The sequence below is a fragment of the Ascaphus truei genome, chromosome 4 (assembly GCF_040206685.1).
Source record: "Ascaphus truei isolate aAscTru1 chromosome 4, aAscTru1.hap1, whole genome shotgun sequence".
NCBI classification, from domain to species: Eukaryota; Metazoa; Chordata; class Amphibia; order Anura; family Ascaphidae; genus Ascaphus; species Ascaphus truei.
In genome coordinates this window covers 352,324,885-352,344,609 of record NC_134486.1, presented here as the reverse complement: position 1 = coordinate 352,344,609, position 19,725 = coordinate 352,324,885, and the positions used below count along the sequence as shown (strand labels likewise).

The following is a 19,725-nucleotide window of genomic DNA, read 5'->3' as shown; positions in this document are numbered from 1 at the left end:
CAAATAAAGTTTGTTTTATTGATACTTGTGTTAACTGGATGAACAACTATATGTGTTTTCATAGATGGCAATATTGTCCTAATAAAGTTTTTTTGTGTTGATATGGCACTTCAATCAATTAAACTTCTTTGTCGAAGGAGCGCTAAGCTGATTGGACGCTGAGCTGTGACGTCACTCACTGGCGCGGTTGGTATTTATATTTCTGCACCGGCTGTATTTTAGCAATTACACCTTGATAAAGGGTGTGTCGCCTGAAACGCGTAGGTGCGTTGCATTGTTGTTTACCAAGGGGTCAGTTATGATCCACTTATTGAATAAATAATTATTATTTTCATACGTGGGCCTCCTCCTTTTTTCTGGCAGTGCTCTGCCTTTTTTCCATCTCTGTTGCTTCAAAAACTTTGGAAAACATTCCCAGGGGATAATTAGGATCCCAGAATCAGTTGTGGCATACAGATCAAGTAAGTAGAAAAGTCTTGCTTCTCATGTGGTATGAATATAGTAATCTCAATGTAAAGAGAAATCGAACATAGTGTGATCCATACAAATAATTTTCTTTATGTATAAAAACTCTTAAAAATGAACACGTACACAGTGTTTATTTAAAGTAAGCACATCATGAAATCATGCTTGTAGAACCCAGCATTCTCACCGCCGCCATTACTCCAGCATCTCTCCATCTCCTTCACCTCTGGTTTTGCAACTTCCTATTGTCAGGTGATCGAGTAGAGGAGGAGATGGAATACGTCTCACAGGGGCATGGTAGAATCAGCCACAGACACAGACTCTACACATTTCGCTCATTCGGCTTCATCAGGAGTAATGGCGATGGCTTCTGTTATTCTTCTTTAAGTAGCCCTCTTGGCACGCTCATTGGTGAATACTTTATTACTTTTAAAAGGGCCAAAATATATTTGGATATGTGGAATAGAGATATGGACAATGAATGTATACGTACAAAGATATAAAATACATAAAACAGGGAGAACACACCACTAATTAAAAACTAATTAATAATTATAGTATGTGACACCCCAAATCCTTCCAAATATATTTTCCTTACCTAAAGTTGTTAGGAAAGAGGTGTATCAATAATTGTGTAGTGTATGGGCACAGGCATAGGTGGAGGGGAGGAGAGATGAAGAAATGTGTATTGGAGGAGAGTGGAGATGTTGGAAAGAACATAATGTTTACAAAGTAGTGAGGAAACATTAAACAGAAAAAGCAATAGGGAGGGCAAGGTACTGTAAGCTGACTGAACCTGAAGCTACAGATAACCTACCTGGTGCGCATTTCGCATTGAAAAATTCCACTTTTTTAAAAGATGACCCTTTGATTGCTACTTTGATTAGGAACCAGTAATTATTAACTCACAGCATACTTGTAAGTTTGGATATTGTATTTTATTCAGTTTAATACAGCCTTAAATACAAATTTTGGTGCTCTTGTGTGTGGTTATGGGTGTTGATGGTTGGGGGGTATCAAAGGTAATCAAGAGACAGCCCTCGAAAGTAATTTTCAAAGATATATTGTTAAAAGGCACACACAAAGTCAACGTTTTGGACCACATAGGGGGACCTTCTTTAGGGGTCACCTTTTCACAGCTTTTCACTAATGAGACTCAAAATGTTGAAACAGCTGTCTGTGAGTAGGTTTTATTGGCTATGCATCTTAACCAAAGCTGTGCTGAAAAGCTGTGTAATGCAGCGAGCATAAGCTTATAAGGGTCTATGTCAAAATGGATTTGAAGCAAAAGGTGACTGCTATGGAGCTCCCCTTGCTGTGTCTGTTACAGAAGCTGGTGACAAGACTGCCATGTAAGGCTGCGGAAGGCTGTGAGCTTGAAGAAGTACCAGAAGAGGCATTGAAATAGCACCGGTCAGACGCGACGACCGCGAACTCTGGTCCATGTAGCGGAGCCCCGGGAAGAGGCATTAGTACAGCACAGGGCGGACGCGACTACCGCGAACTCTGGTCCATGCAGTGGAGCCCCGGTAAGAGGCATTAGTACAGCACAGGACAGACACGACTACCGCAAACTCTGGTCCATGCAGTGGAGCCCCGGTAAGAGGCATTAGTAAAGCACAGGACAGACACGACTACCGCGAACTCTGGTCCATGTAGTGGAGCCCTGGGGTAAGACTGTGAAAACATTTTTGCCGGTACACAAACCCACACATACAGCATATATGAAAATAGCCCAGTCGGACACCTTCCCGCAGGAAACAACACAAGGAAGCATATAACCTAAAGAGAGGTACAGCACCGACATTGTTTATTGCACTAAATCACGGCGGCACGCCGAGATCTACCCCAGCTGCCGCCAGTAACAACCGCGCGCCGCCGCGTTTCCCCCACGCACCCCCCCTCCGCTTCGCGCGCAATTTAAGTTTAAAACTTCAGCAATAAACAGTACAACACTGCCCCTCTGCTTCCCCGCACCCTCGCTTACCTTCATTTTATCTCCAGGGGTGTCGGGGAAGCCGGGGAAGCCGGGGAAGACGGGGAAGCCGGGCGCGCATGTTACTGTGACGTCACAGTGTGCCGCCACGCGCCGCGGCTACCCGCTTCCCAGCCGCATGCAGCCGGCGGTTTTTACTGCAATAAACAATGTCACTACTGTAGTTCATATATACTTCTGAGTGAGTTATTTAAACCACTCAAGTACCAACAAATATACAACATCACCAAGAAGGCAAATAACTACAAACCTTCAGTTATACAACAAGGCACAATACGACAACATCAATTCTGTGACCTTACCAAATACCGAACAACTACACTTGCTTAGACAAGTAAAAGAACCCCTATGAACAAGCACTCATATAGTGGTAAATACAAATAATTAAAAGTAACCTTTATCAGTGTGTATGGGTATAACAAGTGAAGGGCTAAACACACAACACAATTAAAAAAGTATTAAACAAACTGCCTCCCAGTCATGGTAGTAAACTGGTAGAGGTGGTAAATGAAGGAACTATGGGTAACTGGCACTTAAAAAAATATAGTGAATCAGAACGTAAATAGTGCCTCAGTGTGGTATGTATATTTGGAAAGGTCTAGTGTCTGTCAGTGATGTATCAGACAGTCACACAACTTTCAAACCACGCCTGATTAGATTGTCACTCAGAGAGTACATAGAATGGCTGTAGATAGATAGCAGGTAAATTGTGCATCAACCAACTTGCTAAATGAAGCCTAATATAATAGGTGTTGAAGGTAAGTAGTACTCAAATATCTAGAGTAGACAACAGTTTAAAATAGTCCTTCAAGGCAACGCAAGGCAAAAGATACAGATTGCTAGAAATTAGGCTACTGTGTAGCTGGGAGAATAAGGCTATTAAGTGGGAGCCTTGGACACATTGTTTAACTGCTTCCACACAAGGTCTCCCTAGAGGCAAACTGACAGTACTTGAGTACTACTTACCTTCAACACATATTATATTAGGCTGCATTTAGCACGTTGGTTTGATGCACAATTTACCTGCTATCTATCTACAGCCATTCTATGTTCTCTCTATGAGTGACAATCTAATCAGGCGTGGTTTGAAAGTTGTGTGACTGTCTGATACATCACTGACAGACACTAGACCTTTCCAAATATACATACCACACTGAGGCACTATTTACGTTCTGATTCACTATATTTTTTTAGGTGCCAGTTACCCATAGTTCCTTCATTTACCACCTCTACCAGTTTACTACCATGACTGGGAGGCAGTTTGTTTAATACTTTTTTAATTGTGTTGTGTGTTTAGCCCTTCATTTGTTATATCCATACACACTAATAAAGGTTACTTTTAATTATTTGTATTTACCACTATATGAGTGCTTGTTCATAGGGGTTCTTTTACTTGTCTAGGCAAGTGTAGTTGTTCGTTTCATGACCCCTCTACCCCTGGCACCATTTCACAGACAGTAGCTAGAGCTTATCCCCTCCTTCCCGCACTCCCCATTATTTCACCTTACCAAATACACCATTATAGTGTTTTTCAAAACAATGGCATTCCTTTATTCTGTGGTTTTTATATTTGGGCCATAGTGACTAACATCCCCCAACTAGGAAATTCCCTGAGAATCAGGACATTTGGGAACTATTCTGTTCATGCAACATTGCATTTATTTCAATAGCCCTGTCCATTTCTGGATGTTCATTTGTTATATGGTATAAATTTGTGTATAATTAATTGTTTATTGCAAATTGCTGGTAATTGATTAAGCTTAATCAAGGTATAGGGTTACATTATTTTGTTTTGTATAATATCAATGTTAGTATTCATTTAATTGTATTATTGTTTTTTATTAAATTTTTATGATTGAAACTGCACATAATATTCTTTAGAAACCTCGGCCATACCAGTATTGCTTCAAACTATATATATCAGATCCAATTTCATGTGCCAGGGTGTTTTCCCTTCTCTTTCACATTTGTAGGGGGTTGAGATTCCCCTTTTTACCTAGGCTGCAGTAAAATGTAAATTTAAACTTAGTATATTAAACATAGTTCACTAGGAAATATCCACTTTATATTATAAACATTGTAGTTAATATATTAGCGCCTTAAATGTTTCCTTTGTTTGACTAAACTGTTTGACTAAACTGTTTGACACCGTCCAGCCCTGGAAGACTACTAATGACCCAGTCACTTAAATTGGCTTAAAGGTGTTTTCCAGCCCTTGAAGGTGTCCTACAGTATGATATACTATACGTTAGTGCCCCTTAAATAAAGATTTTGGGGGACTGATTCTGTGTGTTCCAGATTCCCCATTGACTTGGCACATATATAATCAGTCGCTTAGTCACAAAAATAAATAAACTAATTAATGAAAACACCAACAGAATTATGTCACATCTGGATAATGAAATTGGAATGAAAATATGCGTATGATGTTTATCATATTGACAGTAGGAATGTATTCATAATCAAGTTGAAAATACATTTAATTACAATACTCATAATCCACACCTTGAGGTTATGCCAACAATACTTTTGTTGCATGTACAATTATTTTTAGGTTTGCTACTTTAGAATCTCTTAGTGAACATAAAGTCTACATAAATATCACAAGAGTTAAACCTACCTGATCACATGGTGAGTAGACCTTGTTCGCCATTTTTATCTGTTAAAAAGATATTTCATTAAGTCATGGTGAAATTTTAATTTAAATAACTTTAGATAAATTATATAAAACTAGCTGTACCCGGCGTAACATTCTCCGATCTAGCAGATTTTAAAGGTTATTAATTGAACATTACTCTTTGTTTTTACCCCTCTCTTTAATGCCTTGCTGTCGCTTGTCCCCTCTTCCTCACCTTACTCTCCACCATGATGCAAAAACACAAATGGAGAACAGAATCACCCAGGTCCCTATTGGCACGCACTCATGATGCACAAGTATAATTATCAAGGATTCATATCCATTAATTTCAACCAAAATTCCCACTACCCCAATGAGGGTATATCAACAATAACAGACAGGCAGAAAATAACAAAACTTAATGTTGACAGATAGTCACGCCGAAACAAGTGTAAGTATGTACAGGTGAGTAAAAAAAAGGAATAAAAATGATCCCCTGAGGGGAGGTGTATCATGTGGAAAGTTAGTAGTGAAATCAATCGGCTTAATTTTGGTTGAAATTAAAGGATATGCATCCTTGTTAATTATACCTGTGCATCATGAATGTGTGCCAATAGGGACCTGGGTTATTCTGTTCGCCATTTGTGTTTTTGCTTTATCTCCTCCCTACGCACCTGGAGCCTTATACTTGATTGTTTGTTTTTGGTACTGAGCGATAACTGTATTTTTGTGTGTTCTCCACCCTCATGCCCTGCTGCTCTTTATTTTCTCTTCCCTCTCTTTACACTCCCTGCCTTATTGTGTCTGCTCCTCTCTGTGCACACTACACTCCCCTTCTCCTGCTCATGTCATCTGTCTCCTCTTCTGCTTTTCAGATCAAATACGATCCGAAGCTAAAATCAAATTCTAAAATACCTCCAAGGGCTCGGATGCTCAAATTGTAAAGAATCCGATGTTGGATTTTCCTTAAATCTGGACCATGAAACATGTTTAAATCGAATCTTAAATCAGATTTTTTGGATTCTGTTTTTGGATTCTGATTCAGTCTATCAGATTCAGTTTCTGTTTTTTGGATTTGGATTCAGTTTGCAAGTTCAGATTCTGACTCAGTCGGATGGATTTTCAGCAAGAGGGGGAAAAAAAATTAATCAATCTTTTTTTGGGACTGATCCACGAAAACTGGCCTTCTCTAATCCAGAGTTATGAAGAAACATGCTGTGGCATTGAAGTTACTTGAGGGAACACATCCACTTTATTGTGGATTTATGGACTAGAATAAAATGGCTCCTGTGCACTCATAATTTCAATAAAACCACAAATAAAAAAAGAATGAAATTAACTGAAAGGCTGGTTAAACGATGGTGCCCTGGGTGTGCCCTGGGTGTGCCCTGCTTAATTTATTTAAATTATATATAACTCATTTTCAAACGCTTCTGCACTTTTCATTACTGTATATGCAAAATCCCCCAGATGACGAGGTTATCTTTCTAACTTTTAATTTCTTGAAGCAGTAGAAAAATGCTAATTTAATGATGATCGAAAACAAAACTGGGCACATACTGTACAAAGATTGTACCCTAGAATTATGTAGTGTAGTGAATAAACTTATAATTGCTAACACAAAGGTAAGCTTTTATTTTATTGTTGAAGTGCTATATAAATGCTTCAAACTCAGAAAAACATTGCTATGATTATGAAATTGACAAAAGTCTATTGAATGCAACTAAAGCAATGGACCATATTATATTTTCTACAAAAAAGAAACATTGAATGTTTAATAACAAAAATACAGTACTTTGAAAACTAAACATCTTTAGAAATGCCAAAAATCACTTTAAGGCTTTCAAAGACTGCATGAAAATGTGAAGTAAGTGCTTAGTATCAAGGTAAATAAATTAAAATTCAATCTGGTAGTACATTTAGGGAAAGCACAATTTACATTTGCATCATAAATAATTACAATAATTAAATTTTTTACCAACTATATCCTAACATTGATTGAACGTTTCTTGCATGTACAGTATAGATGTGAGGATAGGTTTAATGAAAAGATGATGCTTGAAACATGCTTTAAGGCCTACGTGACACCCATTTAAAAGGGTCATGTAGACTGGACAACACTCAATTCTCAAAAGAGCACAAAAGATGTGCTGAAAAAAGAATATCAATATTTTTTTTACAAATGAATAATAAGAGGAATGTTCAGTTTTGGGGCACTGCTTTCTAAGTTTGTAGATAACCTGAAGGTGCTGAAGGCTAAGAGAGAGAAGTCTCCATCTTTACCAATGACAATTATATAAGGTAGTAAAATCAGAGCAGAATATAATTTCTCTAGGGGAGTACGTTGATAAATTGGAAAATTTGACAGGTATGTGTATATTGAGCTTTAATACAGATAAATGTACTGTAAGGTTATGTATTTAAGAAGCAACAACAGGCATGTTACATACAAACATATTAGGGCAAAATTAGGTCAATAATTGATGAAGAACAATTTACAGATGTAGACAGACTTCCTGTCCTTGTGGGCGCAGGAACAAATGCAGAACACAGCGACCCAATTGCAGCTTCACTGAAGCCACAGAGACAGAAGGGTTTGTGGCCTGGAAGGATAACTGCTGTGGGGTCTTGCTTTTGAATGGGACCTCCCACAGCATTAATCATTTGCTTGATGGAAATGAGGATATCCAACATGGAGGCCTTCTGACTTTGCCTGCCTCTAAAAACATTGCCACCAAGGCAAGAAGTCAGCCTCCACCTAAGGTGCTCATCTGACTTCTCCCATTATAAGGCTTCCATTCCCCTCTCCTCCTTGCCTGTGCAAGGTACGCCTGCTGGAAGCCTTGTCTTTCCTGCCTTAGACCCCTGCTTGCCGCCAGACTACCTCACCTCTACCATTCTGCTTTTCTACAGCCCTGACTTCAGAACTGTGACTTTGACCATTCTGCCTCTCTCCAGCCCTGACCCTGGAACAGTGACACCGACCATCCTGCCTCTTTCCTGCCCTGAACCTGGAACTGCATGCTACTATCCTATAGCTACAGGATTCAGATGCCAGGTATGGGTCGGTCTCTACTCTTCACCTCAGCCTAGCCACTCTAGACAGTACTGTACATAGCAACATACTGTAGAAGTTTGTAACAATGGTAGAGAATACCGGTACTCACCTTTTAGATGAGGTGTGCCGCCATCTGCCGCTGTGTCCCCGTAGTGCAGGTAAGTTGCAGGGCTGTATTTCCTTCCCCAAGATAACGTAGATGTCCTTATATGGATCTGTGCATCATAAAGGGGAGGAAAAGTGGCCATATTTCGTCATCTACATCAAGGGGCTAGATAGGACATGTAAAACTGCACAGCCCCCTTGATGATGTAGATGATCAAATGGGGCCATATAGCTTCCCACTCATAATGTAAAGATTCATATAAGGGCATCTATGTGATTCCGGGGAAGGAAATACAGCCTTGCATTTTACCTGCATTGCGGGGACATGACTGCAGGCAGAGAGATCAGGGAATGAGTTTACAAGGCTGTGCAGCTCACCCATAAGGTGAGTAACAGTATTCTCTCCCTGCAGATGGCCCAAAAGGATTAACACTGTAGGGTTCCATTCAGAGCCATGCATCTGTGAGGAGTTAATCCTCCTGGGCATCTTACAGTTCTCGTGGCCCCAAGAACAGTATCTGCAGTGCAACCACACCGTAACAGTTAAACAAGTGTGGCACCGAGAATAATAAGCCATCCTACATCTGTAAGAGTGCTTAGTCACAGTATGCTTAGCAATAGTGCTCAATATTGGATATCAGCAAAGGCTACCAGTATTTTCTCATGCATACAACATGGTGTAGATAGAAGAGAAGGCAACATTTTGCAACTGTTTAAGCCCTTAGTAAGAACACACCTTTAATTTGGAGTAGAACTTTGGTATCTCTCTCTATAAATAAATTATGAATCTGGAAAAAGTGCAAAGAAGAGCTAGCAAATTAATAAAGGCTAGGTCTGACTAATGTGGAATGGCTATCACAATTAGAATTGCTTATACAGTAGATATAGCAAGACTTAATTTTCCCTCTGCCGGGGGAACCCATGGAACCCTGAGGGGCAGTGGAAAATCTTCCTGATCTGAGAGAATGGATCCCCCACACACAGTCATGGCTTTTACTGTCCCCTGAGCTGCTGAACTTGCTTTTCATCTCTAGATGCTGGCGGTAGTAAATCAGGCTACATGTGTACATGTGTAAAGAGGGGTCTATGGAGATATTTTTTTACATTATTTTTGAGGTGAATACAAGGAATTTTCTAGGAAACTTTTTATCCCATGACAATTCAAATGACAGGGTAATCCCTTGAGATTGGACAAAAGGACATTTCACAGAGAGCAAAGGCAAGGTTTTTCCACAATAAGGCAGTCAAAATGTAGAATTGAGTACAGATGGAGATCTGGGTAAGATTTAGGTAAGGAAATGCACCAAAGCATAACCTCTCTCAAAAGTTCTCACCCGTGCGATGTGCAGCGATCTGGCACAGCTGCATAGAGAGCTGCACATATCTCACCAGCGATTGCAGGGTTTAAATACACATTTTAATACTAGTGTACGTGAGCAGGGTGTCTCCAGAACAGAACCGCGTTGATTTCTGGTCCGGGGACCACCTGCTTCCCAAGATACAGGTCGGTTATGGGGTGCTGGTATCTCCTGTGCATTTAAATGTCCCAGTCACGTGACGTGGGACATTTAAATGCATAGGGATACCGGTACCTCATAATGGAGCCTGTATCTCGGAAGCAGGGGGTCCCCAGACCTGAAATCAGTGTGGTTCTGCTCTAGAGACACCCTGCTCATGCACACTACTATTAAAATTGTTATTAAAACAGCTTAACCAGTCCCGCTACCCACCAGGAAAGGTAGGGATTTTTTTGTATAAGTTGGACACCCGCCAACCCCCCCCCCCCCCCCGCAAGGCCTAAATGCCCACAAAGGGCCAAATACCATCTTCACCCACCCGCTACCCACAATCCAATAAACATTGCATTGGTATGTATCCCCTTCATTGCCTTACCTAAGGTAATGAAGTTGCCTGCAAATGCATTATTATTGCATCGGATGGATGCTGGTGGTCTCCGGTGCTGGTATTAATGTGTATCAGCTCGAGACTCCCGGCATCAATCCGGTGCAGGAAAAATGCATTTTTCTTCTGTCTCTCTCTCTCGAGCCCTTCTAACAAGCTTCACACCAACTTTATCTGGCAAGGTAAATTGGGGATAAAATAGCAATTCTAAAGCCTCGATAAGATCATCGTGGCTACTAGAATTGCATGATTTTCCAAAACTTGCGATTTGAGGGTCATCTTTGCACATCGTACGACGTTTTCGGGTGAGAGCCAAAATGGCGAATAAATGCTTTCACCGTGCACTTACCGAGACTTTCTGAATAGCTACGTGATTTTTTTGCGCGATGACTGCTCAAAAGCGTTTATAAGTGAGTAATCGAGGCTACTAGAATAGGCCCCTTAGTATTTTCTGTAATAGGCAAAAAGAGGGGGGAGGGGAACACAAAATGAATGAGTCCCCTAAAGAATTCACTAACTGCACACCTACATAATGTAAAATCTAACTTTTAATGAATTTACTTAAAACATATATTACCAAACGTAGTGTACTATGTGTTTTTAAAAATGAATTAAATATTCAATAACGTGCAACCCTGTCAATAAATGTATGATTGTACAAACCCAAATGCAATATTTCTTGGGTTTGACAGGACAGTGGATGCTGAAAGTCAGGGTATTAACCCCTCTGGAGTTTGTATGCAGACTGTAGGTAACCGTATCCTACTCAGTGAGCCTTTAACTGGTCAAAGACACAGCAATCCTGCAATGATATATATAGCAGCGAACACCTATGGTTGTATTAAATGCATATGCTTGAGAAGTGACGCTGACACAGGCGCAATCAATCCACAATACCCCTCAGTATAGTTGAGCTGGTGCTCACAGTACCATTGACATAGAGTTACCCAGCAGAAAGGCTCAGATTGTGCATATATCATGTATTGTATATAGCAGGGAGGCAGACTCACTGCCTGTTGTTATATTTATCAAGCTAATGCCGTCTGCATAAATAGAGCCAGGAGACTTAAGGCACTACATTAAAACAGCTCCAAGTAGGAGACTGACACAACTGCGCGTCCAACACGCGTTTCCCTCCAGCAAAGGAGCTTCTTCAGGGACAAATTATTATTACTGGGGGAGAGGGGACTGAAACCTTTTATACCCCAGCAGTACCTTAATTAGTCATTAATGGTTAACAGCTGTTGCACATGCGCAATGCATCATATACCTAAGTACACCTACAAAGCACATATATGGCCATAGTAAGCAATAAAAACAAATAACTACATATTTAGATGATAAAGTGTCATTTTATTATGTTTGTACGATTGTTTTTTAGTTCTTAAGACTCACCTATATGATCGGCGTGTAGAGCTGTACTGCGCATGTGCAAGGAGTTGGTGAACAAAGCGAATCCCACCTAGTCATAATGCGCATGCGTCGGCACTTAGAAAATATTTGCCATATTGCTAGCAACGTAATGGGGGCATGCGCAGGGACTTAGAAGCTGCTAATCATCAGCCCTTCAGCTGCGCATGCCTGGGGACATGGTAATGTCCTCCTGCGCTCACTCTACCTTCCTGCGCGAGCGTGGGCAGTTTAGATTCTCCCACATTACCACAGCGCCCCGCGCACGCGCAGAAACTGGGCAACTTTACAGTTGAACTGCAGGAGCTGAGTGAGCAAGCGCCGGGACTCTGACAATTTCACTGATTGTACATCCATTCTCGCACCACACATAGCATGCGTGAGGACTTTGAGATGAAAACAAATGTCCTTCACTGCAAGCGCGTGTGTGCTGAGTCAATTAACAGTGTCAGTGTGTATATATATCATCCCCGCGCATGCTCCCAGACCCAAAAACAGATCGCATTCAAATTGCGCATGCGCAGACAGGTAAAGAAAGTTGCTATAGCTTTATTTCTATCAGTGTGATACTTATTTAAAGTGGCATGATATTTAAACCATGCCACCAGACATAGCTACTGCATGGAACAGGTGTAGAAAAGGAACAGCAGGACCTTAGTCCACTGTATTTTAAGAAGTGATTACAAGTATATAGTTCTTTCTATATGGTCCCCCAATGTTATTTACTCCACAGTGTGTCATAATGTAATGTAGTGATAAAAATGAAAATAAAACAATTTTTAAAAAACACATAACTGTATATATGCGTGAAGTTATTGTCTATACCAAGTTAGTTATACGCATATACACATGTACACAACGACCAAACACCACTGATGGGTATTTGGAACTCTGGTATTATAGTCAATAATGTAATAAATGATATTCATAGTCCTATAATTTATATCAATACCAAAAGCTGGGAACCAACACCATGAGCATGGAAAATAGCCTGGCTGTTCGTGAAGTTTTCGCATATGTGAATTGTATATTCACATCTAACCTACAAAAAATGAAGGGTAAATATGAATATGAAGGTCCAACCAGGGAGCGCTCTCGGGTCAAATAAAGGGTGTGAAAGTAAACCCCTCATTGAGTCAATTAGGGCTCCTGGTTTTAAGTTTATAGATCCATTCTGCTTCGATACGGAGCAGAGATTGGTCAATATTACCCCCTCTCATGGGACATTTCAACTGATAAATGCCCATAAACTTAATTACACTAATATCGCCGTTGTGATATTGTGTGACGTGTCTGGCAAATGAAGTCTCGGCAGAGTGCTTGATGGAATTAATGTGTTCAAGAACACGTCTGCGGAGTTGTCTTGTCGTTTTTCCAACGTATCTCTTACCACAGTTACATGTGATAAGGTAGATAACGTTGGGAGTCCGACAGTTGATAAAGCTGTCCACACAGAATTGAGATGTATTGTCATGATTTGTGAACACTTTGCCAACGTCAATATGTCTGCATGCTTTACACCCTTGACAGCGATACATGCCCTTCACCGGGCTCAGCCAAGTTGTAGTTCTTGGACGCTGAAAATGACTATTTACTAGTGAGTCTCGTAGGTTCTTAGACCGTCTGCTGGTAATAGTGGGTTTAGAGCCTATAACCTTCACCAAGTCATCATCTGCTTGAAGGAGATGCCAGTGTCTAGCGAAAATCTTTTTAATGGCCCATCATCTTTTATTGTAGGTGCCAATGACTCTGATAATTTTGTCCTTAGATTTAACCTTGTTATTGGACAAAAGTGAACACCTATCACTATGTAGTGCCCGATGGTAAGCCTTGTTCAGTGTCTTGATGTTATAGCCACGATTAAGAAACCTGGATCTAAGTTCTTTAGATTGTTTTGTGAATTCTTCAATGGTAGAGCAGTTCCGCCATTACGTTGCTAGCAATATGGCAAATATTTTCTAAGTGCCGACGCATGCGCATTATGACTAGGTGGGATTCGCTTTGTTCACCAACTCCTTGCACATGCGCAGTACAGCTCTACACGCCGATCATATAGGTGAGTCTTAAGAACTAAAAAACAATCGTACAAACATAATAAAATGACACTTTATCATCTAAATATGTAGTTATTTGTTTTTATTGCTTACTATGGCCATATATGTGCTTTGTAGGTGTACTTAGGTATATGATGCATTGCGCATGTGCAACAGCTGTTAACATTAATGACTAATTAAGGTACTGCTGGGGTATAAAAGGTTTCAGTCCCCTCTCCCCCAGTAATAATAATTTGTCCCTGAAGAAGCTCCTTTGCTGGAGGGAAACGCGTGTTGGACGCGCAGTTGTGTCAGTCTCCTACTTGGAGCTGTTTTAATGTAGTGCCTTAAGTCTCCTGGCTCTATTTATGCAGACGGCATTAGCTTGATAAATATAACAACAGGCAGTGAGTCTGCCTCCCTGCTATATACAATACATGATATATGCACAATCTGAGCCTTTCTGCTGGGTAACTCTATGTCAATGGTACTGTGAGCACCAGCTCAACTATACTGAGGGGTATTGTGGATTGATTGCGCCTGTGTCAGCGTCACTTCTCAAGCATATGCATTTAATACAACCATAGGTGTTCGCTGCTATATATATCATTGCAGGATTGCTGTGTCTTTGAACAGTTAAAGGCTCACTGAGTAGGATACGGTTACCTACAGTCTGCATACAAACTCCAGAGGGGTTAATACCCTGACTTTCAGCATCCACTGTCCTGTCAAACCCAAGAAATATTGCATTTGGGTTTGTACAATCATACATTTATTGACAGGGTTGCACGTTATTGAATATTTAATTCATTTTTAAAAACACATAGTACACTACGTTTGGTAATATATGTTTAAAGTAAATTCATTAAAAGTTAGATTTTACATTATGTAGGTGTGCAGTTAGTGAATTCTTTAGGGGACTCATTCATTTTGTGTTCCCCTTCCCCCTCTTTTTGCCTGATTCACTTATCAGTTCACAGTTTGCACCCACATTTACAATTACCATTATTGTTATATACTTTTTCACTTTTCTCAATTAGTGTGGCCCTGTGATCACTCCCCAATCCTCCCTTTGTTTTCTGTAATAGGGTTCAACTTTCTGTTCCTTTACAAGAAGGAACAATTACTAAATAAGTTACATTTCAATTTTGTCCATTGTACTAAACATTTTATATACAGTATTCAAATAAATTGGGAGCATTTGTCTTAAATTATTACAGCTGCATAGAGCTGCACATATCTCGCCAGCGATTGCAGGGTTTAAATAAACATTTTAATACTAGTGTACGTGAGCAAGGGGTCTCCAGAACAGAACCACGTTGATTTCTGGTCCGGGGACCACCTGCTTCCCGAGATACAGGCCCGGTTATGGGGTGCTGGTATCTCCTGTGCATTTAAATGTCCCAGTCACGTGACGTGGGACATTTAAATGCATAGGGATACCGGTACCTCATAATGGAGCCTGTATCTCGGGAAGCAGGGTGTCCCCGGACCTGAAATCAGTGTGGTTCTGCTCCGGAGACCCCCTGCTCACGCACACTACTATTAAATTTTTTATTAAAACAGCTTCATTAACTTAGCGGCTAGCCGTTAAGGCAATGAAGAGGTTGAACTTCAATAGCATGTTTATTGGGGGCAGAGGTGGAAACCACTATGGTAATGAAGGGCTTAACCAGTCCCGCTACCCATGCGGTATGCCTAAAAATCCACTCTTGGGGCAACTACCCCCTTGCCCAATAAACAAATATAAACATAACAACCTTACTACCCAACACCTCTACCCCCAACAAACCCCCCTCCCCAACACATACAGTACAGTAATGGGCAAAATTACTATTATGTCACATTGAAGACAATCCTATTGGTTCCTGTACCATGTGATATGTTCCATTAGTTTTAAAGGAAGTGACATTATCCCTTAAAGGGATTTTTTGAATAAGTTGGCCATTGACTGCTATAGTGGCTTATCATGCCCATATTATATGGGTATGATGTAACATTGTGTCAATCAATGGAAAATGGGTAGGTATAGTGACCAGGGTTGGGTGGTTAGGCCTCCAGGGAGGGTAGAGGGGGAGGGTGGGTTAACCCCTTAATTACTATAGTTGTTATTAAACGCTAAGGTGATTAAGGGGTTAGGGGCCATTAGATTGTATTTTTTATTGTACTTTTGCTGCCAACGGAGGACATGGACATGGAGTATGGTGATGAGGATGCCCTTCATCATGGCAGTGGTAAGTAGAAGTTTTATGTACTTTATTTATGCTGGCTAATGTTTTTTTTAGAATGGGCAAATGAGCTATTATCCATATATGGATAATAGTAATTTTTCCCATTACTGTACTTTATGTGTTGAGGGGTGGGGGGGTTCTGGGGGTAGAGGAGGTGATTAATAGGGTTGTTTTGTTTTTGAATGTTTATTGTGGGTAGAGAGGATGGGTGAAGGTGGCATTTGGCCTTTGGTGGGTGTTTATACCTACCGGGTGGGTAGCAGGTATTAACCGCTAAGGTAGTAAAGGGGTTAACTCCACCCGCAACCCTCCCCCCCCCGCAAGGCCTAAGTGCCCACAAAGAGCCAAATACCACCTTCACCCACCCGCTACCACAATACAATAAACATGGCATTGGTATGTAACCCCTTCATTGCCTTAGCTAAGGTAATGAAGTTGCCTGCAAATGCATTTTTATTGCATCGGATTGATGCTGGTGGTCTCCGGTACTGGTATTAATGTGTATCAGCTCGAGACTCCCGGCATCAATCCGGTGCAGGAAAAATGCATTTTTCTTCTGTCCCTCTCTCGAGCCCTTCTAACAAGCTTCACACCAACTTTTTCTGGCGAGGTGAATTTGGGATAAAATCGCAATTCTAAAGCCTCGATAAGATCATCGTGGCTACTAGAATTGCACGATTTTCCAAAACTTGCGATTTGAGGGTCATCTTTGCACATCGTACGACGTGTTCGGGTGAGAGCCAAAATGGCGATTAAATGCTTTCACCGTGCACTTACCGAGACTTTCTGAATAGCTATGTGATTTCTTTGTGCGATGACTGCTCAAAAGCGTTGATAAGTGAGTTATCGAGGCTACTAGAATAGGCCCCTTAGTATTTTCTGTAATAGGGTTGTATTGTATTGTATTGTATGTCTTTATTTATATAGCGCCATTAATGTACATAGCGCTTCACAGTAGTAATACATGTGGTAATCCAATAAATAACAGATAATATAAATAACAGATCATGGGAATAAGTGCTTTAGACATTAAGGAAGAGGAGTCCCTGCTCCGAGGAGCTTACAGTCTAATTGGTAGGTAGGGAGAACGTACAGAGACAGTAGGAGGGAGTTCTGGTAAGTGCATCTGCAGGGGGCCAAGCTTTATGTGCCATGTGTTCAGAATAGCCACAGTCCTATTCATAGCTTTTTTAAGCAAGTGTGTCTTAAGGTGGGTCTTAAAGGTGGATAGAGAGGGTGCTAGTCGGGTACTGAGGGGAAGGGCATTCCAGAGGTGTGGGGCAGTCAGTGAGAAAGGTTTAAGGCGGGAGAGGGCTTTAGATACAAAGGGGGTAGAAAGAAGACATCCTTGAGAAGAACGCAAGAGTCAACTTTCTGTTCCTTTACAAGAAGGAACAATTACTAAATAAGTTACATTTCAATTTTGTCCATTGTACTAAACATTTTATATACAGTATTCAAATACATTGGGAGCATTTGTCTTAAATTATTAGAACGTTTTTTACATGTTAAAGGAAAGGAAATGCAGATAACCAAGGTAAAAATAATTATTTTAATTTTTAAATGCAGCTTCTCAGTTTCTTGATATTGCATATAATTCGAATTAGTAATTCAGCAATCTTTTCAAATATTGTATTGTATTTTATGGTATTAAAATAATAAGGTAAATAATTAAAGAGGCAATATTCATTTTAATAAGATTTATTGTACTCATTAAGGACATTGGTATTGAGTTCTAAATCTTTCTAAACTTTAAGTAACATTTCAAAACTGCCTTCACTTTTCACTATTATTTCCTAATTTTGATGAGATTTTATTTCCTGTTTATAATTGTATTTTAATACATATCTTTGTTTAATTATTAGTGTTACTGCTTACTATGTTGATATAAATGTTTTATATATTAATGTTTACTGTTACATATATTTTTTTACTATACAGTACTCAAAAATAAAATATAAATATTTTTCAGAAATCTGATTGCCCTTACTGGACTCAGGAAGGCTTTTCTTTCCTCCTTATGATAATTGGCAAATGTTTTACTAGGGTTTTTTTTGTCTTTCCCTTTGAACAATATATTTTTGAATATAGAATGAGTATCTTAACAAATTAGACATTTACAAAGGATGAACTCATATGTACTGTATATGGAAATATGTATTTCTTTAACCTAATCTACTATGTATAATGTTCTATATGTAAAGAAAATAGTTTAGCTATCAGAGGATTGTAAATGTCAATTAATACTGAAGACTAAAAAAGGGTGAATTTGCCCAAATTCACTTCTCCAATTATTTGCTTTAACTTTTTTGCCCAAAATAAATTCACATTTTGCCAGGCAAGTACTGTAGTGCCGACGGTTATTCTTAAACAAACCAGTGGCAATCACCAACAGGAACCAGGTATATGCTGGGTACATGCTGAAACATTTCAGTGACATGTCTGCAGAGTCTAATGGCCCATCGGATTAACAGCGGGGGTCCCTGGCAGTCCCATTCAAACTGAATGGGACTGCCAGGGACCTCTGCTGTGTTAATCCGATGGGTCATTAGCCTCTGCAATAAATGTCACTGAAATGTGTCAGCATGTACTCAGCATGTACCTGGCTAGTTTAAGGCAAGTTTTAGAATGCTGAAAGAGAAGGAAACACAGGTAAAGAGAAAGAGAGTAAGAGAATATTCATTTACATAAATCTTTTTTTATAGTATAGTTGCCATTAAATCATGTACAGTACCTACAGTACAAAAAATCTCCTTCATACAACACGAGGAGAAATATCTGGGGATTATGATCATTTAAATCAAGTATCTGATAATCACAAAGAGTATCTCCCCTTATAAATGTTATGTGTTTGTTAATGGGGGTAACCCCAAAGGGTAAGAGGGAGGTCCGCCCTCTTCATATGGTGGTTGTGTATGCTGTTTGCTTTTACACTGGCGACACACTTTATTCGAGCTCGGCTAGTCCCACGAATTCGGGTATACCCGGGTGAATTGAGGTTTGTGACTGTTTTCTGCCCAAGTGCATTGAGGTATTTTCCAGGCAGGGATTGAAGCATTTTATTCCCGCTGGCTGCAATACTGCACAGTATACTGCACCGACACACTTTATTCGAGCAAATACCCAGTATGTACCTGGCAGATACCTGGAATGCGACGCTCCTCACCTCTGACAAGCCCCGTTGTGTTTGCCTTCCCAGCCTGGGTTCATGCCTGGCTGACGGGCGGCTGATCTGTTAAATGATAATGATTAGGATTTAATAGGCTGCAATGCTTCGCGTGTCTACCAGATGGCATAAATTCATGAATTGTAATGCAGTATATATATATATATACTGTGCAGTATTGCAGCCAGCGGGAATAAAATGCTTCAATCCCTGCCTGGAAAATACCTCAATGCACTCGGTGTAAGGAATCCGCTCCACGGTTTACTGGTTACCTTACCTTGCAGACCGGTGCAGTTCTGGAACAGCTTTCCTGAGGTTTGCTGCAGCCTGGATTCACTCAAAGCAATACACACTCTCTCTGGTATCTACTGCAGCTGTGCAGCCTTTCATTGCAAACTATACTTGCATTCACTCATTAGGGGCAGTACCTTCACACCCCCGCCGGGGATTGGCCCGCTGGCCTTTAAGTATTGCTTGCCCATAATGCTCCTTGCCGAGCATAGTCCTAACTGGATGTCAACTGTTTTGCCACAAGCTCTCGCTTGTTCCCCTTTGCTGATACCAGGTCACGCCCTGCGTCCTTCAGCTTCCTTCAAGCCGTTTGTTCTCCAATGCTGATTTCAGGTTACGTCCTGCATCCTTCAGCTCCCTTCAAACCGCTTGTTCCCTTATGCTGATACGGAGGTTTCGTCCCTGCGTCCTTCAGCCTCCTGGATTCCTGCACTAAAGTAGAGGTTCGTCC

At 40.4% G+C, this 19,725-nt stretch overlaps 1 protein-coding gene across 1 annotated transcript in view; it reads right to left on the bottom strand.

The window, feature by feature from the left end:
• Positions 1-19,725, bottom strand: part of SNTG2 (syntrophin gamma 2) — a 503,218-nt gene that overhangs the window by 226,401 nt on the left and 257,092 nt on the right. The window contains exon 17 of the mRNA XM_075595051.1: positions 5,082-5,120. Coding sequence (XP_075451166.1) covers positions 5,082-5,120 — 39 coding nt within the window. The remainder of the gene's footprint in view (positions 1-5,081; positions 5,121-19,725) is intronic.